Source organism: Pelmatolapia mariae, linkage group LG7 (assembly GCF_036321145.2).
Source record: "Pelmatolapia mariae isolate MD_Pm_ZW linkage group LG7, Pm_UMD_F_2, whole genome shotgun sequence".
Classification (NCBI taxonomy): Eukaryota; Metazoa; Chordata; class Actinopteri; order Cichliformes; family Cichlidae; genus Pelmatolapia; species Pelmatolapia mariae.
The window spans coordinates 3,791,246-3,814,493 of record NC_086233.1 but is presented as its reverse complement, the minus strand read 5'-3'; the positions used below and the strand labels follow the sequence as shown (position 1 = coordinate 3,814,493).

The 23,248-nt window shown below is 39.9% G+C and overlaps 1 protein-coding gene across 2 annotated transcripts in view; it reads left to right on the top strand.

The window, feature by feature from the left end:
• The first annotated feature begins 3,602 nt into the window (after positions 1-3,602).
• LOC134630375 (RNA-binding Raly-like protein) overlaps positions 3,603-23,248 on the top strand; it is a 68,547-nt gene continuing 48,901 nt past the window's right edge. For both annotated transcript variants that reach the window (XM_063477595.1, XM_063477594.1), the window contains exons 1-2: positions 3,603-3,705; positions 13,940-14,012. In XM_063477595.1, the coding sequence (XP_063333665.1) occupies positions 3,669-3,705; positions 13,940-14,012 (110 nt within the window). In that variant the 5' untranslated portion in view covers positions 3,603-3,668. The remainder of the gene's footprint in view (positions 3,706-13,939; positions 14,013-23,248) is intronic.

Below are 23,248 nucleotides of genomic sequence, written 5' to 3'. Positions count from 1 at the left end.
AATCAGTGCAGCCCAGAATACATACACTAATCAAGGAATCCAAACACATAGTTTCTTTTTGCCATTTTTGTAGTTAAATGCCAACTCGTAAAACATGAAAAGAAACAAACCAGCCCCACCAACATTTCTTTTTGAATTTCTACATGAATAGTGGAGTAAGTTTGTTGGACATCTACCAGGTCCCCATCAATCTACCAGAGGTTGGTAATGGCTTTTGTTTGCCACAAACCTAAATAGGTACATTTTCAAAAACTGGATAATATTAGCTTGCAAATGACTTTTCATTGATTCAATTAGGATTACAGTTTTTCCATTACGGGGGCTCCAAACAAGCAAAACTTCTTTAAAAAGGATTGAACTTAAACTAAACGAACCTTAAATAGATGGGTTGCTAATGATTTGAGAGATGTTAATGGCTGGGGACTTACGGTGGAATTTCTTACAATAATTTGTGTTAATTTTAATAAAACTAACACTATCCCATCATTGATACCTGTGAAGTGTAACCCTTCACAGATGAAAACATGTTATGATCTCTCTGTACATTTTGGTTTATTTCTATAACATTTCAGATTTCTAAAAACATTTCTAAACGCTGTAAGTAGAATCAAATAATTTATGGATTTAGGGGTTTTTTTTGGATACTTTATCTTATGTTGCAGATTCCCTCCTGCATGCTGACTGTGTGTGTGTGTGTGTGTGTGTGTGTGTGTGTGTGAGAGAGAGAGAGAGAGAGAGAGAGAGAGAGAGAGAGAGAGAGAGAGAAAAGCTTTGCAGGTGTGATTTTGCATATTTTCTATTTGGCTCCACTCAGCAGAGAGATTAGCAGCAGGTAGAGTGACAGGTGGATTAAAATGGACTGCATCTCTGGCTCGAGTAAAAAAATAAATATTAATTAGACCTTCATTATAGAGCAGTTACTTGAATTGTCATTGCAGCAGTGCTGATGGTTTAACTCCTGTGTTGAGGTTGTTCTGTTCATGCTATTAACTGCAATAAAGGCCGTTATTAGACAGCTAAATATTAAATGAAACTTTAAATGAAATGAAAACAAAAACTTAAATTGAAGTGTTCCAGGTATTTCCTACTGGAAGGAAGACCACGAGGCAGTTCCAGAAATGCTGGAAAGATTATATCTTTTGGCTTGCCCATCCATCCATCCATCCATCCATTGAGACTGGTGCGCCCAGGATGGATGGAAAATTTTACACATCTATCCATGGATCCATTTTCTGCTGCTTATCCAAAGGAGCAGCAGTTTCTAAGAAATGCCCAGCTCTGGCTTTCCCGACTGCCTCCTCCGGCTCTTCTGGCAGAACACTGTTTTCCAAAGCCAGCTGAGAGACATCATCTGCCTGGTTCTGCCCCTGATTCACTTCCATTTAAACATACCTGAAACACTCACCTGGAAGACATTCTAGTCAGATGAAGAAGCAGCTGAACTGAATCCTTTCAGTGTAGGAGCAGCTCCACTCAGAGGTCCTCCTCATTGACTGAGCTCCTCACCCCGAGCCTGGCCACCCTTCAGAGCGAGCTCATTTCCCCTGCTTGTTTCTGAAAGTGTCTCGTTCCTTTATTCACTGCCCAGAGTTTCTGTCTAAAGCTGAGTGTAGGAAGGTAGAATGAGTTTTTACTCCGCCAACCTTCGACCTTGAGCTACTTGAACTCCTCCACTTGGGACAGCAACTCATCTCTAGCCTATAGTGGGGCTTCATCCCATTCCGGCCAAGAATCACAGCTAAAAAATGAATAAAACTGCTCCAGCTGAGCGTCAATCCAACAGATTTTTTAAAAATCTGCAGCTTCTCTACAGACAAACACATTTGATTTTTAAAATTAGTCCATAAAATTAGCCTTTCTTGTGTGTTATCCCACACCTCTTGTGGTCTGATGGGTAATTGCTCATTGAAATGCATGTGGGGAGGCCGTTAGCCAGCTGCTGACATGAGGCTGACTCCAAGATAAATAAAGCAGCCCAGGAGACAGCCCTGCTCTCCTCATCATCATATCTTAATTGGAAAGGACAGCTTTAATTAAAATGAAACCATTTAATGTATTTTGTAATTAAAGATGAGTTAGATGGCGACTGCTGGGTTGGGCCAGCAGGGCCGATGAAACAGAAGCAGGCTTTGATTTCATCAACACATTAGAGTTAAATCTCCTATTTATTCTTTTTTTAGATAAATATCCTCCTGTTAGGAATTTAAAGACATTGAACTCTGAGATGGATCATGGCTTGAAACATTAATTCAGAAGAACATTGGAAGAAGCAAAAACTGCAGTTCCTCTAATTTCCACTTGAAGCTCCAGCAGTGAGTTGGTTCCCCTAGACTCCCATGTTAAAATGTCCAAATTTTACAACAGAATTAACCATCTTTAACCTGGCTACAAAAAACAGCTTAGTTTGCATTATTAGAGGTGTGGCCTCTTTGATTGACAGGTGGATGGTGACCCAGCTGCTAACTGCAAGGCTTCACCTCAGCTAATTGGAGCCCCTGGAACCTCTGGAACATCTTTTTATGTGGATATCATCTGGAGGTTAAAATAGTGACTTCTGGTTTCCAAAACACAAAACATGATGTCAGCCAAAACGCTGATGTTGAAAAATGGGTGATGTTACATTTATTAGTCCCTGAATCCTCCCTTCGTTATGCTGCAATAGGTGTAGGCTGCTGGGGGATTCCCATAATGCATTGAGTATTTCATTTCACCCACTATGTGTTAATAGACCTCTCTGCATTGAATCATACTTGTTATTAATCTCCGGCTCTCTTCTACAGCATGTCTTTTATCCTGTCTTCCTCTTCCTGCCCCAACCGGTCGCAGCAGATGTCCACCCCTCCCTGAGCCTGGTTCTGCCGGAGGTTTCTTCCTGTTAAAAGGGAGTTTTCCTTCCCACTGTCACCAAAGTGCTTGCTCATAGGGGTTCATTTGATTGTTGGATTTTTCTCGCCTTGAGGTGACTTATGTTGTGATTTGGTGCTGTATAAATAAACTGAATTGAATCTTTCAGTTTACTATCAAACTGTAATTAATACAGCTCTCCAGCTGCACTCTGGCTCAGTATAATCATATTTGTTCTGTCTAGAAAATGCATTCTCTATATATGTGGGGGAATAATTACAAAACTCAAATAATAATTCTCCCTTTTGGTTTGCGATCACGTCCTCCCAGAATGCAGTAGTGTTGCAGAACAAAGGGTTTTGCTTTAACAGGCAAACAAACATGCACTTCAATTTCTGCTAGCCTTCAACAACCTTGCTTTCATCCACTAGGTGGCGTGACATCTCCATCAGCCAAACACTGAGGCTCACCTGCCTGCTGTTACAGCTAAAGGTACACAACAAATGGAAATACATCTTAAACTTTAAAGTACAAGTTAAGTGAAATGTGCCTTTGAATAATATTTCATTCCAGACGGCTTCCACTGATTCTGCGTGTCCTTCTCTACAACACTTGAAGCGGTGATTTCACATCTTTCTCTTTTGCATGCGCACTCACTCTTCCTCCCCGCTTTCCCGCAGACAAATAATTTGGTCCTGCCTCCTCCATCCCTCTGCTGTTAGGTGGTACAACCCACTGCCATACTCAGCAGTCAGCCTCTCTCTCGGAGGAGGAGGATTCACACTCTGGTTTTATTTCTCTCCTCCTCTCCTTCTCCTCTTGCTATGACCCATTTGACGAGCGGCTGCCACCAAGACCGATGTGAGTAACAGACACACACAGACACAGAGTTACATGAGTGTGTTTTTGAGAGAGTGAAGAATGATGTGGTTAGGGTTCACCGGGAGTGCAGTGATGTGCAGGTGTGCATCTCAGGTGTGACCAAGTGTTCATGTGATGGAAACAACTCATGGAGCAAGAGCAGGACTGAAAATAGACACTTTGCCCTTTACACTGATGTGAGGAGTGGGCTGAAAGAGCTTTAGCTGTGGCTCAGGAGGTTTAGCAGATCATCTACTGATCAGAAGGTTGATGGTTTGATTCCTGTCTGCTTCAGTCTGCATGTTAAAGTATCCTTGGGTAAGATACTGAAACCTGAGTTGCTTCTGATGTGTTCATTGGAGTGTGAATGTGTGTGAATGATAGATAGAAATAAAGCACTTAGACATAGAAAAAAAATGCTTGAATGAATGTGTGTGTGAAGCAGTGAATGTGACATGTTGTATAAAAGTGTTTTGAGTGCTCGAGTAGAAAAGTGACATGTAAAAACCAGTCCATTTACATGAGGAACAGTGGTCTCAGCGTGTGAGTGTGTTGATGGACATGAAATACGTGTGCTTGATCTCATTCTTCACTGAAAGACTAAATTGTGCCTCTTCATCGCTCTAAAGTGAGATGCTGTCACATCACTTGTCTGAATCGGTGTTTGTGCAGGTGTTAGACGGCATTCAGAAACACAGTGCTGTTTCTCAAAATCAGGAATCAGTCATTTACAGCTTTTATAAGTCAGGATGTGTTTTTTGTGCCCATGTGAACTTATTCAAGAAGTATCGTGGATATGGTCTGCTGCTGATTTCAGCTTCCGAACATGCTTTGTTGGTGCAGAACGTTTTTGACACAGCACAGACAGAAACTAGGTTACTGTTAAAATAACGTGAACATGGAAAGTAATAACATTTTTTTGTAAGCATCATAATCTTTAAGGATTGGTATGACTAAAGGCAGCACAGCAGCAGTGTTGGGCAAGTTACTTTGAAAAAGTAATTAATTATAGTTACTAGTTACTTCTTCAAAAAAGTAACTGAGTTACAAGATTCTAAAAGTAATTAATTACTTGAAAAGTAACTATTATGTTACTTTAAAAAAATGTTTAACCCTCTGGGGTCCAGGGTATAATTGGCCATTTTTAACCACTTTTGATTTTCCCTCCACATTTCACCTTTAAAAACTATTTATTTGCCTTGTTTGGTGTCATTCTTTTCAGCACAAACATGTTTATTGAATCATATTTCATAACTTTAAATGTAAATATAAATTGTCAATTTTAAAATCATATGCTCAAGTTTTGCAAACAACAAAGTTATTTGCAGCCATTTATCTTTTACCCTCTTTTTTTTAATAACCATTTCAAACTATTTATATAACAATCAGCTGTTCTGCATTCAATATGTACCTACTCTCTCTCTTTTTCTGCTGTCTCTCTCTCTCTCTCTCTCTCGCCGTCACTCCTAAACGTCCCCCTCTTCCTAAACAACCAAATGTCATGTTGCCATATCATTTTTTGATTGGTCGACATGGTACATTTTTCCACCAACACGAAAGGGCTGTTTTTTGTTTTGTTTTTTTATTTTTTGCTCATAAGCAGAGAGTGCTTGCTAGCGCTGTCCTTAGATGTTAGACGAGACGAAACGATTGAGGAAAAAAACGCCACATATATATTGTTTATCATCTACATCATGGTTTTACGTGGCCTATCAACACAATTTAAAAAACTGGTATATATCACCTTGTTGCTTTGTCATCTTGAAGTGGTCATGTGATTGGCTTACCACGACTACTTTAATCTTCCTCAGTCAAACAGCAGCACTCATGCGATTGTTTTGCCTCCTTAGCTCCAGGTGTTGTGCCAAAAAGTGATGGTCGGACAGAAAGTGATTGCTGTCCGCGGGAGCGCCCGCAGCTGCTTAGAGCTGTAGCGCCCAGATTACTTACAGCTACTTCCGTGCAACTGATATAAGATGCAGTAAGCTGAACACAGCTTCAACCGTCTGTTGAAAAAAAGTAATGCGACCGCAACGCATTTTCTTGTTAGTAACGGTAACGGCGTTGTAACATTAGGAATAGTAATTAGTTAGATTACTCGTTACTGAAAAAAGTAACGCCGTTAGTAACGCCGTTACTCCCATCACTGCACAGCAGTGAAGAATCTCAGCTTGTCTGAGCCTCTTCTTGTCCACATGTCAAAGAAAACAAACTCAAATACCTCCTGATGGTACTCAAACTGTCACGATCCTGGGTCTTATGACCCAGTGTTTTGAGTTTTAGTTTATTTTGATGTTTATAGTATATGGTTAAGCTCATTAGGTTTTCTAGTTCATTTGTTATTAGATTCCCCTTGTGTCTTCCAACCCCTGTTAAGTCTCCCTTGCCCTTCATGTGTTTCATATCTGTGTCTTATGTTGTCAAGTTCAGGTTGTCATGTCTGCGCCTCATTATATTTCCTGTTTTATTTTGAAGGGGTCCTGTGTTCCTATGTTCAATGTTTTTAGTTTTACTCTCCCCTTGTGACGTCGTTATGTTCATGTGTGTCAGTGTGTTCCCACTTCCCTCATTAGCCTCTTGTGTGTATTTAGTCCGTGTGTTTTCAGTTATTCCTTGTCAGGTCGTCTGCTCATCCACGTCATGACTTCAGGTATCCATGTCAGTTCACCATGTTTAAGGTTTTTTCATGTTTTAGTTTTAGTTCACCCAGTTTAGGTTATTGTTTAGTTTCACCTATGCCCTTTGTTTGTAGCTTGTTTCCTAGCCTTAATAAACGGCTTGTTTTTTGTTAATCCACATCACGTTCTGTTTTTGGTCTGCGTTTGAGTCCTCTTTTGCAAACACATACAGTCTGCCTCAGCCAGACTGACACAAACTGTTTGTGTGAGTCTAAAATATATCAAATACTATTAACATTCACCTTAGAGGAGACACAAAAAGACATGAAAATGACCAACATGTTCTGATCTCAGGACCTCAGATGCTGTTGTTCTGTCAGATGTCTCTGGTGTCTCTGACTCACAGGTAAGGCGTCCTTTGGTGTTTCTGCTTTGACGCACCCACCCAGAGATAACAGGTTCATTTATATTAACAGGCTTTAAATCAAACTTTCTTTTTTATAATCTGACTTTTGGCTAGGTTTAAGACCTGAAAACTACCTGGTTAGATTCAGGAAATGGTCACTGTTTGGGTTAAAATGTTCTCCTTCTCAGCATTAACCATGCATGTTGGTGTGTCAGGCATAAATGGATGCCTGGTGCTTTAATTGGAAATTCCAGCAGTTTTGACATAAGCAAAGTGTTGTGACGCTAAAACAACAGTTCACTCTGGTGGAGCTGCACCAAGATGTCTGTCTAAATAAATAAATAAATCTTGGTAAATTTCCAGATGATTAAACATGCAACCTGAAACGAGTAAAGAAAATCAACAGCATATTTATGCAAGATAATTCATAATTTTATTTGGGGGGGGGGGGGGGGGGGGGGGTGTTATATTGGTTGGGTCTGATTATTGGGGGGGGTCATAACCCCCTAACCCCCCTGGAAATTACGCCCCTGAGCTGCACCTCTGTCTGGTCCTTGTGGGTCCCCTTTGAGTCTTTGTTTTTCTGACTTCTTTCCAGCAATAAGAACAAAGCTCTAACTACAGCAGCACAGGGGCAGTGACTCTGAGGTCCTTTTCTTTGTTAAACACTCATCTAATCATAACAGATCCAATCATCTTGTCTCCTCTTAGGACTCAAAACTAATTAATGAGAGTTAAGCTCATGGTTGTGTTTATTCATCCTTGAAAAACATGTAACATCCTCACCATCCACACTGACAGATCAGTGTCACAGTTTGTAAAAGTGGTGTGAACATGGCTGAAGAGACTGTGATCATCTCTAAAATATTTGGGACTCAGTAACACTTTTAAACAGATGCTGAAGGCATTAAATCAAAAAATCCCAAAATAAAGCAGAAGTCAGGACACATGAAGTTTGTTTAAGTTTAACACAGGGTGGAGAACATGACGACAATGTGACTTTTTCGGTTTTGATAAATGAGTTTAAGACGTCAACCATCTTCTGAAAGCCTGAGCTGTGACACTGAATTTTTAGTGCAGCAGGATGAACATCAGAGACATAAAGTCACAAACTAATGAAAGCAGGATGCAGAGGAGATGAGGAGATCGCTGCAACAGGAAACTGAATGGATCTGTAATCGGCACACCGATCATCCAGACTGACGCTGTGGATGAGAAGCTCCTGTTTTATTTCTTCCTGGAAGACATTAAGGAGCTGACAGATGGGCGCTGATGGCTGCGTTTGTCTGTCACGTATAGAATGAGGATGTTTTTCTAATGTATGTAGACAGTAATGTACGCATATTGTCACTTTAAGGTAATTCATGTGGCAGTACGATAGCAACATACTGCGGAATAGTCAGCAATTCAACACTGTATATGATCACACAGATTACACTAAACATCAAAGTCAGCTTGGTATGTGTCAGCCATTCCCACCATATTTTCCTAATCTCTCATAAACTGCCATCTTTATGACGGATAACAGTTACATAAATTGATTTACTTCAATTTGAAATCAGTTCATCTTCTTCCAGTGGCTTGAAAGGTGTGAAAAACTAAATACACTGAAAATATGAAACTATCTAAAGTTTGATATAGTTACCCTGGGTTATAAATTTTTGCAGTGGGTGCATCCGCAGATGAAGCCAACTAAAACCAAAAACCAGCTCAGTTTTTTGTCCTAAAACACAAGTTGCTTCACTGGATTCACACTTGTCTTTATGCTGGGCCTTGGTGCAGGCAGAAGAGGCTCTTCACTTCCAGTCACTAAAAATATGAACAGAAGCTTCATCAAGTCACAAAATAAAAGACCCCGTGCAGACTAAACACGGCACTTTTGAAATGCTCTTGGTGTGATTTAAAGTCGTGTGAAGAAAAAAGTATCTCAGAGACATTGCATCCTAGGTTACCAGCCTCTCTTTAATCTTTTGATTGGCTGACCCTTGCAGATTAAAGGCTTGGACATTTGGTGGGTGGGGTCTCTCTGCTCAGAGCCAAAGCTCTGCTCCTGAGATGACCATATTAGGTACTTCCCCTTTTTGTGACATCCCAGAGTCAATAAAATAAAATACCAGTCTGCAGCTCGAGCTTTTGACTCAGAGAGATCACTCTACATACACTGACCTCATTGGTCATATTTAATATGAACAGCCAACTTGTAGTTTTACAAGATGGTAGTGAGATCTACTAGGATATATGGCTTGGACAAAGACAGTTTTCAAGCTGGAGATGTTAAAATCTTCACTGGGATGATCATGATGGACAAGATTAAAAATGAGTACATCAGAGGGACAGCTGAGGTTGAGCGGTTTCGAGACAAAGTTGGAGAGGAGGGACAGCGGAAGTGTTGGACAATGGATGAGGAAGACCACAGAGAAGATTTATGGATGTAGTGAAGGAGGACATGTAGAGGGTGGTGAGGCAGAGGAGGATGCTAGGGATAGGATGAGACAGAGAGAGATGAATTGGCTCTGGCAACCACTAAAGGCAGCAATCGAAAGACAAAGAAGAGAACAGCACTGGAACATGAGATATATGACAGGAAATAACCAGAAGCAAAAGGTCCCCTTTAAAGACTTGATTCGACCTGATGAGTAAAGTTTTAAGGCTTAGCAGAAACAGTTCCAATTTTATTTATATAAAACCAAATCACAACAACAGTTGCCTCAAGGTGCTTTAAGATAAGTTAACCTTTATTAGTCCCACATGTGGGAAATTTGTTACATTTACATCGTAAGCTAAGGATCCTAAAATTATACAGAGAAAATAGAGAAAACCCCAACAATCAGATGAGCCCCTATGAGCAAACACTTTGGCAACAGTGGAAGGGAAGAACTGCCTTTTAACAGGAAGAAACATCTGGCTTCTCTTGCACCCAACCAGCTGCAGCAGGCATGCTGTGGAAGAGAACCAGAGATTAAGAATAAATAATGATTAAATGCGGAGAGATGTATAAACACAAAGTGAGTGAAAATGAGTAAAATAATAATAATAATATTAATAATAATAATCAAAAGTGGCTATTGATCCCAAGAGTTCAAAGATGTGAATTTCATTCCAACTTTATAAAGTAATTTTATGCGCTTTTCCTCACCAAAAATCATGTCTGTAATCCTCATTTATTTCTCTTAGAATTATATTAAAACCTTTTATTACTAAGTTTGAAGCATTTTATAAAAGGTATTAAGTTGTGTTTTGCCTCAGACTGTTTTAAAAGCAACACACAAGCTTCTGATTAATGTTGAGTGCAATACAAGTGGCCAGTTGATTCATCAGTTTAAAATGCAGATACAGGTATTCTGCTGATAAAGGGTCATAAACTGATTTAACTGCTGAAGCAGCCATCCACATTCCACAGAAAATGTCGGCGTTAGTTAGCCTAGTATACATTTTTCACAGCCCTTTTTGCTGTTGCTATTTTGATAAATGTTGTGTTTTTCGTGAATCTGATGGAGGCGGACAGACCATCATCATCACTGCAGAGCGAACGGACGCTCTCTGACAGTTCTTTAAAAACTTAGACAGACAGACAGACAGAGAGAAGTAGCCTTATTGGCCTCATCCAAACGCCAGCACCCACCCTCTGCTCTGCTCTGGATTTCCTGCCAAACTCTGAAAAGCTCGTCCCTTAAAACCAATAACCAGGAGAGTGTGAAATTATCTTGTCATCGCTCTCTTCTATCCCTCGTCTCGCATTTCTCCTCTTCTTCTCTGTCTCCACCCTATAAAGCTTATGTGCCGGCCAAACAATGCAATGCAATATAAGCAATGAAACAGCTGTAATCACTCAGTCACCCGTTCAGCGCGCTGCAGGCACTGTGGCGACCTGGCAGCCTTATCGATCTCTGGTGGCGGGAACGATTAAAGGCACCCCGGCAGTTAACAGATGGTGAGTGACGGCACTCATAAACCTCGCACTAAAAGACTAATGTCCTACAAGCTGCATCCGGCGTGCCAGCAATAAACAACCCTGCCGCAGACTGTCAGCGATACGAGCAGGGAGAGAGGGATGAAGCGAGGCGACGGGCCACCTGCTGTCCCACCAAACATGGTTTGACATGCGGGGGGTCCTCGGAGCCGAATATGGAGCGCTGATGGAGGTCGTGAGAGACAGTCTGCTCTCAGCTTTCAATTACAAAACCCAAATGGTGCCTGAATGGTTCAAATCTGAAGGAAAGAGGACAGAAAGAAACCCAGAGGAATACTTTGGAAGGAAGATACTTTACAAAAATACAGCAACAGAAAAAAGCTTGACAATGGCGTAGAAACAATGGCGTAGCTCCATGTATGCTAATGTTGGTCGAGCTGACCACCTCTTCAGTTTAGTTTGAAAAATCTCAACAATTAATATCTTGCATCTAACAACTTAGACTAGATTCACACTTAGGTGTCTTTAGTTAATTGTCATGACAACAGCAACTAATCATGGAAAGATAAGCTTCAGTTAGCAGTTAGCATGAGCCAAGCTGCCTCCATGTTACTGTCTTTGTTCATATAAAACAGTCTGATTTCTCAACACAGTGATAGCTTCTCCTAGATTTTAATGCCAAACTACATGAGCCATTGCCTCGTCTAGCAGAATATTTACATTCTGAATAGGATTTGACAGACTGATGCCTGCAGTGGCTTTCAAAGAAAGTCTGTCTTCCATGCAAACTATAGGACACCATGACTATCTGCTAGCGACCAATGCAAGTGCAAGGAGGTGTTCAGTGTAGCAAACTTTACTTCTTTGCAACCAATATCACGCTATCGACTGCCAGCAACCTCTTGCAACCAATCACCAACCAGTCTTAGAATATACATTTTCCCCTAGACTGGTGGTTTTCAGGGGGTCACTGAACATTGTCTAGGCCTAAATAAGTAAATACAGTAAATGTGGCTTTAGCACTTAATTTCATGTTGGCTGCCAACTGGCTGGGGAACACACATTTTTCTCTCCTGATCAGTGATTGCCAGATGGTCACCACCTCATCATAAATGCCAAGACCAAATCTGAACTTGGGGGGAATGAAAAAAATATGAATTCCTAGTGACACATCAAAAACTTCACATTTGTTTCAAAATGCCAGTTGTGCCTTTCTCACAAACATAGGGTTAGGGTCATGTACTGCCTTAGACAAAAAGTTATTTATTATACTACTCATTCTAATATTAATCTAAAGAGCACTCCACTGTGATCACCACACTGATTCTACTGTAGAAATAAGGCTGCTCATCACTGCTTTGTTACCTACTGAAAATCAGGCTCTGGCTCCTGGGCTGGAGACTGCATACACCACTCTGGGTTCTTCACAACTAGCTTTGTGTGCTTTGCAGCTGTCTCTTCAATTTACCTTCTCGTTAGTGTCCTGTCATGCAATAAATAAATAAAAGTCCACATCTCTACTCCTAAGTTGTAAATCACTCCAAAATTTTCCACCTCACAGCACATGAACAAAAAGTTAGCTGACTGTAGCACGTTTGCAGAAAAAAAAAAAGGCATTTATGCAAAGAGCATAAGCTCAATATCTGAGTTACTATGTGAATACATTGTGTGGCAATAAATATATATGGCCACACAATGCATATAATATAAAGAGTTTGAACCATTTAGGTGTATCCATGTAAATTCCGTTATGGTGAACTTGTTGTACATTAGCTTGCTTGTTCTGATGCATTATAAACTTGTGGTTTCTGAGTCAGCTTAGCATTCAGATGTGAAATGGGTTTCAGCGGACGAGGATTGGAGTTTAAATTGTTCTCAGCACGGCTGATTTCAGTGGCTAGATTACCTCCTCAACTTGTCTTGATGCTCTCCAGAGGCCTGGTAATGAACTAATCGTTTGATTCAGGTGTTTTGACCCAGGGTGAGATCTAAAACCTGCAGGGCACCGGCACTCGAGGCCTGAAATTCCCCACCCCTGGTCTAGATGATGACAATGCTGCATCTCCAACTTTGAGATAAATAAGATAAAATATACCCGACTAGATAAAATAAATGCTAGTCGGGTATATTTTAGCATCTTTTCAGCCAGTGAGTCTTGTTTGAGAAATTTTCTCTCATGAGGTAGATGTAAACCAAAGCATACCTGCATGGTTACAGATAGCTTTTTGGATGTTAAGAAGTGAAATGGAAGTGAAACTTTCAGTGACCCCAGAGATTGCAACTTTTTAACTCAAAGTCGTACTGGCCATCTTGGTAATAAGTCTGGGCAGTTGTTTGGGGAGCTCCCATCTAAATGGATGAAGACAGAGCCTCAGTATCAACTTCTGTAGTCAGAGCGACATAAAAACTGTGTGTGTCCTGTATGTATGAAGAAACAAACAGAAATGCTAGTCAAATCCATGAAAAACACTTAACAAATTGGAGGACTTTGCCCCAGGATAAGGTTTCAATTTTTTCCCCTTTGCAGATTTATGCCTACTGAACATGTGCAAAGTTTCATAACATTACAAACTTCCAGGCCTCTCGAGGACTTTCAGTTTATGAAACTTGCTCAGGAGAGTAATTCTCTAATTTTTCTGGAGCCCATTCTCTTTACTGTAACTTCCAGACACAACCTCAGAGATTTATCACGGCAGCATGACGTAACAGCCCAGCACAAGAGTTTACAATGGTTTCTGAAATCAAATTTTCTTCTTCCCTTTTGTTAGGGCATACCCCATTTTTGTGCTCTCTTTGGCTGACAGACATGCTTGTTGTTGATAGGAGGAAAGCAGCATGAATGTGAGAGAAAATTAACTCCAGTCTGACAGATGGAAGCCAATTAGTCTCTCTGGCCACTTGTTAGGGCCGCCGGCTGAGCCCACTGGGGCTGTGTGTGTGTGTGTTTGTGTACAGGGAGGGTGTGTAGCTGTGCACTTTGTTTGTGGTACATTTTTTCTTTATTAATTTACTTTTGGGAGTCGTGCAAGTGCTGTGTGAGAGCTGTGTGTGGCTTATGGCTTTAGTTAATGTTGGTAGACTTGCTTTAAGGCCAAAGTAAGAGTGAGTCTCTAGGAAAGTATGTCAGTGTAATGCCACGTAAAGTGATGGATAGTGTACTGTCAGTAATACAGGTGTGTGTGTGTGTCAGCTGTGGGTTCAGGCAGTGTTTTATGTCTAACTCCATTACCGTCTTCCTCGGGTCAGGTGCTGAGACACCAGGCCTCAGTGTCTAACTTAATTTGACGGTTTGTTTTCCAGACGCCAGGATGAACGGTGAACTGAGAGCCGGTCGTACCACGACAGCCAAGAGAGGAAGCAGCGCCATTGACAGGTGCGTCTGCATATCTACCACTCCACCTGAGTTACAGATATTGCTTCTGTGGTGACATTTATAGAAACCTCAATTTAAAAATAATGAAAAAAATCATGACTTGCACCCTCACAACACTATCAAATAAGCTTAAAAATAATTAAAGTTTGACAAAAGAGTGTCCTAAAGAGGAATTCTATTCACTATCCTCAGCTGGAAATTGTTTTATGGTGGTTCTATGTTGACATTTAAACCCATTTGGAGGGAAAACTTGGAGGAAACTTCCAGCATGAAGTTTAGGGATTGCTTGGAAATGGGCTTTGCAGTTGTCACTATGCATCGTTGATAATTTAGAGATCTGCCTTAGAGACATGATAAGATGAAGAGAAGCAGTAGCATCTCATAATCTCAGTGCAGGTGGAAGTGGTACATCATCAAGGTAGAGAAAAGGCGGTTTTAGGAAGACACTTTGATTGCTTTGGAGTAGAAAGTTTGCACGTTTGTACATTATCTTGCACCAGTTACTGAAAAGTGTGCATAATTTAATAATTTTATTATTATAAATACCAATCAATCTTAAAGAACTCAAAAGAAGTAATGTGGAAATGTTAAAAAAAACCTAAAGATAAAGAATATCCAAACAAACAAGCCAGCAGCCTTTCTTGATAGCCAGTTGAAATGATTATTTATCAATCTTAAACATCATCTAGATGTCCTCCTTAGACTTTCCAGAAAAGAAATCTTGTGTTCAGAAGCTGTTTCATATTTTTCCATCGAGAAATTAGCATTAATGTCAAAAATGCTGCTCCCTAACAGTAAGTTAACGACCATATCTCCTTTTTTCTCATCCTTCTGAGTTAATTAATTAAAGAATCATTAGCGTCCATCACAGGTTTATAATGATAACATCAGGTGGCAGAGTTGATGAGTGTGACAATAAAGACATGTGAAGTTTGCCATGAAAGAAATCAGACAGTTTACATGCAGACACATGTAACTGACTTAAAAGTGTTTTATTGCTTTATTCACAGCTGTTTAGTAACCAAATGTGAATCAAACGCCACTGCATTAAAAAAACAACAACAAAGATATATGCAGTTCTCGATTTTATCATCATCACTCTTTAGAAGCTGCTCTTCTTAGAATTTCTAATGAAATTTTGATGAGGAAAGATGAACATTTTTGATTTAACAGCATCATCCAAATCCTCACATTGATCATTGCTGAAAACTTCTCATCTGTTATCTTGTCCTGTGGTGTGCCTCAAGGTTCTGTTTTGGGACCTGCTGTGTTTGCACTGTATTTATTAGCATTTGGAGAGACTTGGGCATTTTTAAAGGTGTCACATATCTTACATATGACATGATATCCAGTTATACATTTTATTTCTTCACAGAATGTTGCAAAAATAATTATCAGTTATCATTATCATTATAAGTTCTTGTTTGTGCTCTTGACAGCTTTGTTGCCACTGTGATCAACAATCTTGGCCATCATTGGTTCAATCAAAAGTCAGAAATGTACTTATTACATTGGACCAGGCTCTTAGCTTTGATAATTGTTAATAGTCTTTGTCATACTACTTTGTCCATGTTTTGTGCCTCAGTTGGATGGTGTCCAATTGTAATTCACTGTAAACTAGTCTCAGTAAGTCACTTATAAATGCTCCAAAGTGGTGATTACTTTCAGAGCTCTGCATAGTCACATCTGCTGACATTAGTGAACTCCTGCATTAATAAATATCATGCATGTCATTGTGGTCATCCGACCAAAACCTTTTAATGGTTTTTTGTTCTAGAATGAAAACTAAAAGAGACTTATATGTAGATACATTTTGCTTACTTGCTTACTTACTTAATTTCCTTCACTGCAGTAATCTGATAGATACTGAACCTTTATTACACATAGAAACATTAATATCTGTCAGACACGCTTGCTGAGTAGACAGCATAACAAATCAAGGTGATGCTTATACACACGACCTACCTGACTATTTAAATATGAAACCTGAAAAGTCTATTTGGATGAAAATCTGTATCTAAGAAAATGTGCTGTTCCCAGTGTCTCCATACAAGTGCAAACTTATGTTTTGTAATTCAGGAAATTCAGACCAAACTTCCCTCCCTGTTTTTAGAAGTGTAATCCAGGGAAGGAAGAAGGCCAGTAATAGTGTTTTGTGTTGTGTTGATGAGCCTTTGCTGAGGCCCCGTTTTTCAGCCTTGTATCATTCTATCAAAATAGCTTTGACACATAAACTGTTAAAACTTTACAATACTGCATTTCATTTATAATTATAAAGGTATTTTATTTTGAATTACAATGTAATTACATTTACCTACAAATACTTAAAGGTAGGTACACTAGAATAAGGGGCTAACAAGTCTGATTTTTACAGGAATCAAAGAAAGAATTATTATCAAATTAAATGTATTTAATGCTTAATGTTATTTAAGGCTATTACTTCATAGAATGGATATAGATAAACACTACACTAAGTAAAGCAATGCGTACCTTTAGGTAGTGCACAATTTAATAGGAATTTTGTGGAAAAACAAACAATAGGAGGAGCAAGCCCCGTATTACTGAGTGTTCAATCTTGCACTTTTCCATCTCTATATTTTCATTTCATATCATTATGTTTATGTACATGATGTTCTATTATTCAATTTCCCTCACATTTTAGTAATGATTTAGCAGAGATTTGGAACAGTTTATTGATAATTTAGTTAATCAAGTTTGGTTAAAGTTAAAATAAATAAATAAACATTAGTCTAGTGCATGATATGGCCCCTGACCGAAAGCTACAGCAGACTTATGAGGTGAGATGGAGAAACATTGTTTTTCTGCAAAATTACCATGAAATTACAAACTTTAATTTAATTACAGTGCAGTTAAAAATATGTACAGAATAATTTCTGTCTGCTTTCCTGTAAAATATCGGAAGTTACACACTGCATAAATGTATTTAGAGTATAAATATTTCTTTGTTTCCTGTAAAAACTTGACTCCCTACCCCCTTATTCTAGTGAACCAACCTTTAAGTATTTGTAGGTAAATATAATTGCAATTTAAACTTAATTAAATTATAATTCCATTTAATTACAAGGAATTATACCATTATCCAAATTTCAATCACATTACCAGCATGCCATCCCGCTGACATGAGTGTGGTATCAGAAATTACTTCCTCCGAGGTAAAAAAGAGGAAAAAACAAGTACAACTAGTGTTGCTTCAGTAAATCCATTTACATTAGAAGACATCCATGAGCGGTTCACAGAGGCAGCATTCCTCTGCGATACAGAGACATGTATTTGAATCTTTGAGTGTTCGAGATCCTTTATGTCGTTTAAATTCTTTGGAGTAATTTTGCTAACATTACATGTTAAACTTGTGTTTTTATAGTAGTACCAGCAGAACAGCAGCTCTATCAATGCTGGTTTTCTGTGGTTGTTAGTGCTGCAGTTGGCATTTTGTTTGAGGCTGAAAGTGAATGACGGTCCAGCTGTCCCAAGCTTTAACCTCATTCTCTGTTTACATGGAAGCTAAAGCCAAACTGTCCTCCAAATCCCACCGCCGCACGCCGCTGGACGGATTAAAGCCGGGACGAACACGACTCAGCGTCGGCCAGAGTTGGGATTTACAGCCAGGCAGCCGCACAGCCAACCCCCAGAGAGGCTGTGAGGATCTGTGGAGGGAGCCAGTGGGAACAGTTCACTGTGCGTGAACCCTCGTTGCTCAGGATTTCACATAATTCACTTACCACAGCCTGCAAAAGACGGCAGGCTTAAATAAGCTTTACTTCTTAAACCTCTACCATCATGAGAAACTAAGGTGGAGAGTCAGAGCTCAGCCCAAACATCCAGAGAATGTTTGTGGATGCTAGAATTAACAATACGTCCACAAACACAGAAAAATGGACAAAGCTTGTCCCCACTTTGGCTTTTTTTATATAATTTGACCTCGAGAAATCTCACGCCAAATTACGTTTGATTTTTCTCTCAAATGTGCTAATTTTTTTTTCAATTTTTTCAGCCTTTTGGCCACATGGAGAGCAGGTACACAGACTTTTATTCATCAGTGTGTGTTTTCTGCGGCATTTTTCCGTCTGAATACCCCAGCTTGTCTTCCAGATGGGTTCGGCCTCCTTCTCCGTGTCCTAATCAAAACTAACGACACCAAACCTGCTTTGAGCAGCAGAGCTCTCGCCTGAGGTACAAACACACAGCAGCTCATTGTAGCTACAACATTTATCACTGACAGAAGTATTCACAGGTAGCAAGCCAAGAAAGTTCACGTGATGATGCAAAAACCGGCTGCGTGTCGATCCGAGTTCAGTAATGTTTACTCATCAGAGGAAAATAGTAGTTTGGTGAGTCTGTCACAGCTGCTGCGGAAGCCCCAAACTTCCTGAGAATCATTTCTGTAAGACCAAAATCAAAAACGTGGTGTAATTTCAGGGGGTCTTGGAGGGGTTTTACAAGGAGTCTTAATGGGAACCATGTGCACAACTGTCTCATTAGCTTGCAGTGCCTAAAAACAGCATTCCCATTTGCATAGGTATACTGTAGGGGAGAGCAGGGGTCGACTGTCACACGTCTCACATTTTGCTTGAAATTTCAGAGACTCCTTGAAATGAATGAATCATTTTTTTAAAAGACGATTTACACTCACTGGGCACTTTATTAGGTACACCTTGATCGTACTGCGTTGTGTTACGATGGACATGGTCAGTAACAATCCTCAGGTAGGCTGAAAATATCCCCACCACCAATACACAGCCAGCAGCACCTGAACCACTGATACAAAGCAGGACAGATCCATGGTGTCATGTTGTTTACATAAAAAGTCTGAGCCTACCATCTCAGTGTTGGATAAGTAATTGAGACTAATCAGACCAGACAATATTTTTTTCCAAACCTCTATTGTCATCACACTGTTAGCACAGATAGGAGAGTTCAGAGTCATGCTGTACTTGAAAAGAAAAACCCGCAAAGTGGACTTCAAATTCTTTACACTCAAGTTTTGCAAGACGAAAGTACTGCAGGTACTGCACGTTTCAAAGTACAAAGTTGAGTCAAATGAAATAAAAATGCAGCATTCAGGCTGAAAATAAAAATCCAAGCAAAGTGCAAAACACAAATGTCTCAATGGAAGGCAAACAATGTTTTCCAGGCTGTTAACCCTCCAAATTACACTGTCGCTTTGCACATCTCTGAAATGGGAGCGTCATCTCGCAGCAGCCAATTTTGGAGTGCATCAGTGCACCGACCCCAGTGCAGGAAGCATCCCGAGAAAAGAAATTTCATTACAGTATGATGACAGGGTGACCAAGAATATTTGAGTTTTCTTTAAAGGTACTTTGATTTAACAGTAATCAAAAGGTACACGTAGATTAATCATCATACTTAAATTGTTTTAAATGTTGCCCATAGTGAAAGTATTTTCAGGTTAATTAAAAACACGCCATGCTGTAGCATGTTTTTTCTTGTTTTAGCTTCCAGCTCTGTTGGCCTGGATACGAGGTAAACTCGTGTCTGAGGATTTTGGCTAACTGAATGATGCCACATGTTGCTTCTCTATAGCTCAATCTATCATTATCCTAGTTTCAAAATTTATAATTTTGTTACTTTTGGCTTTTCTTTTTGAAAAATTCAAATATTATGACAGTTTTCTTGCAAGATAACATACAGAACATTAGAAAAATAAACTTCCTAACTGCGATGCTTAGGTGTATAATCACTGATAAATGTGTGATCGTCTGAATAATTATTTACGCTCTGATTCTCAGCTCTGTCCCTCATCCTCTAAAGGTCTGTCTCACAGTTTGAAGCCCTCTGAGAGGTTCTGGTTGCTCCATCCTGCATTTTAAATCTCTTTCCTCGCTGCAGACGTCCTTTCATGTTAGCAAGAAAGACTTTTTAAAAGCAGCGTATGCATCTCTAAGCTTCAGAGACCGAGACTCTGGGGGAAGGCTCTGAGCTCCAGTCTGAGGTGAAGGAAGCAGGGCTGTGTGGCGTGACTTATACATTATCAATACTTCACTGCACCGGTGATGTTAAACAGTGCAGAGAAAAAAAAATGGCTCTCTCTGGGACGCTGACAGCTGAGCACGACCGCAGGTGGCATTGTGTTTTTAATTGTTTGATGATCGTTAATCAGAGGTCACGATTAACTGCTCAGATGCCTCCACACAGTGTAGTGCACAGTTTACTCTTATATCAGTAATACAGGATTGATTCAAATCCAGTTACTGTTTGATCTGCATCAGAAAGCTCACTGTAACCTATAGCACATCCTGATTTTGCCAAGTGGTTGTTGTTAACATTGTTATGATAGCCTAACACGCTGTTTGTGTTGTCATAATGAGGTGCTGCTGCAGATGCTGGCAAAAATAATACCAAAAATACCATGTGTCACCTGTTATTACTGCAAAGAACTGGAAGAAGCATCGCACAGCACGGTTTATGGTGCTTCTGTAGGGATCAAGGCTTGTGGACAGTGCAAGTTGGCCGATGTGGGTAAATGACTGGAAAGTATTGAGAGGACTGGCTGGTGATAGGGGTGGAAAGCATGGCTGATTGTTGGGAGCTGAGAGGATGACAGGGTGAGGAATGATGTGGGACTGGTGAGCTTAAGGTAAGCTCAGCTAGAGAGTCATCAGCTAATTCTAGCACCGGAGCTGATTAGCTGGGTTAGGAAAGTGAGTCCCTAATTCAGTGTGATCGTAAGTGAGCCCACCTACTGCAACTTTTATTTACCTCACGCAGTTTAAATGCATGAGATAAATGTGTAAAACTGCAACGTTATCTATAAAAATCAATTTTGTTTTTTGTAGAAGGCTGTAAACATGGTTATTTGTGCTGTAACATTGAAGTCTGACTTACTGCTGGAGCCTCTAGTGGACATTAGAGGAACTGCATTGACATCATTGTTCCCATAAGGAGGTTTCTGCTTGAATGTAACTCAAATAAAAGCTGATATGATTAGAAAACAGGTGGATAAGTGATGCCATTTGGGTTTTTCATTCACCTTCTTCTTGCTGCTTTGTAATTTTTTTTCGTACTAAGTCCGTTTCTATTGGACTGCCACATTTTTTGATGTGTTATTTCTGTGTTAATAGTTCTAAAAGTAGCTGTGGAAACTTCCACAGCTGTGGAAAACCCAAATGAACTGTAATTGCTCTAGTTTTTTTTTTTTATACTCTCGCTCCACATCTTTGTTTATTTTGAGTGCATGTCAGTGTGAGGCGAGGGTGTTTGTCATCATGCTGGATGAGCCGTGTCACAAAGTCCAGCAGCTGCTGGCTTACATGACATGATGACTTCAGTCACACACACACACACACACACACACACACACACACACACACACACACACACACACACACACACACACACACACACACACACACACACACAGGGACTGTTGTGCGATTATGCTGCCTCTCACAGAAGCTTTACTGAATCTCTCAGATATGATCGATGGCTGCATCCTCTGTGTTTGGGACTCATGCAGACACACAAATACTTTTGTACTTCTGAGGACCCTGAATTTTTTTGGTCACTTCTAACTATTGTGACTTTTTTCCAGTAAGCACAAAACTACTAAGTGGAATGTCAGAAACCTGATGTCTTCTGGAGAACAGAATCATTTTTCCAAACATCCTAGTTTTATTTTGAAAGCTTGCATTATTTTACTTTTCACAAAAAACAAGAACCACCAGGGTAAAACTGTTATATCCTCCGATGTCAGTACTTATCCTTTTGTATCCTTTTTGGGGGATAAAAAAAAGCCACCAGTCACGGAAGTTGGCCACCCCTCCCTGATCTTGGTTCTTCCTGTTAAATTGGAGTTTTTCCATCCTACTGTCGCCAGGTGTTTCCTCATGGGGGACTCTTATGGTGTTTTCTGTCTATTATTGTAGGGCCTTTACCTTAAAATATAAAGCACCTGGAGGGAACTGTTGTTGTAATTTTGGCACTATATTAATAAAGCTGAATTGAATGGATAACAGCCTGCAGTCATTTGTTGTAGTTTTCAGCGAGTCTCTCACGAGTCTCCTGAGCAATCCCAGCGGATTCTTCTTTGGAAAATTTCTCGAGCTTCTCCAGATTTGATGGTCGTTTGGCTTCATTTCACCCCTCAGATTTTCAATGGGATTCAAGTCAGGCTTTGTGCAGGCCAGTCAATAACATTCACTTTGGTGTTGGAAGAGAAAAAAAACAATTCAGACTGAATTTGTTGCTGACTGCTTGAGGGTTTTACGGTTTTTAAGATTGGATAAGTGGAAGAGAATGGATGGATCATGGTTTTGCTTTTTCGTGCGACTCTTGTGCCAAACGATATGTGTTAATTATCCTTAATGCTGAGTGTGTTCTCAGTGCTGTTCTTCATAACTCCACCTCTTAAAAAGTGGGGACAGGGTGTAAGATGTAAATAAAAACAGAACACAATGATTTGCAAATCTCAGAAACCCATTTATTTATTTTATTTAGTCAAAATGAGCTAATATTCTTCCTAAAATGGTAACTTTTCTCAATTTAAACATTTATGTGTTCTCTTTGTGTTCTGTCGATGTCCTGCATTTCGGCCTGTTTAGCACTTTCGCTAAATCCTAATGGCTAATCAACAACCTAAAACTAACTGTGCTCTTCTTCTAAAATCAAGTCTCCTGAAAGATTTTAGGTCTCCAAAAAAAGGCGTCACTTTCCAAAAGCATCATCAATGTTATGGTTGCGCTTTCTAATGCTGGAGGAATGTGATTACTGATGTACAGACAGATGGTGTTTCCAAACTGATCCGGGCTCAGCGCTTTAGTCTCTGGGGCTGCCGTCCAGTCCTCTGCTCAGGATCCAAGCACACAATGAGAGACCCACACTCACTCGTGTGATGTGCCAGTTTGGCACAGCACTGTTTCCATGATTTTCTTTTTAACCTGTCTGCTGACGGGAGGAGGGTCACAGGAAATCAAGAATATTTGTAATCTGTATTTTGTAATATAATGTCGCAAATTGGGGTGAAAAATGTTAGGCAAACATTTTAGGCTCATGTTCAGCCCCTTGCCCTGACACAGATATATAGTCATGTGAAAAATTAAGTACACCCTCATTGCTTACATAAGAATTAAGATGTTAAGTAGTAGTCAGGTGCTGCTACTCAAATGCACTTGATTAATTGATGACCAGTAAGAGTGAGCACCTTTAGAAAAACAGAGGTTTTGGCAGTACATGGTGGTCTGGAGCATTTAGGTGTGCCA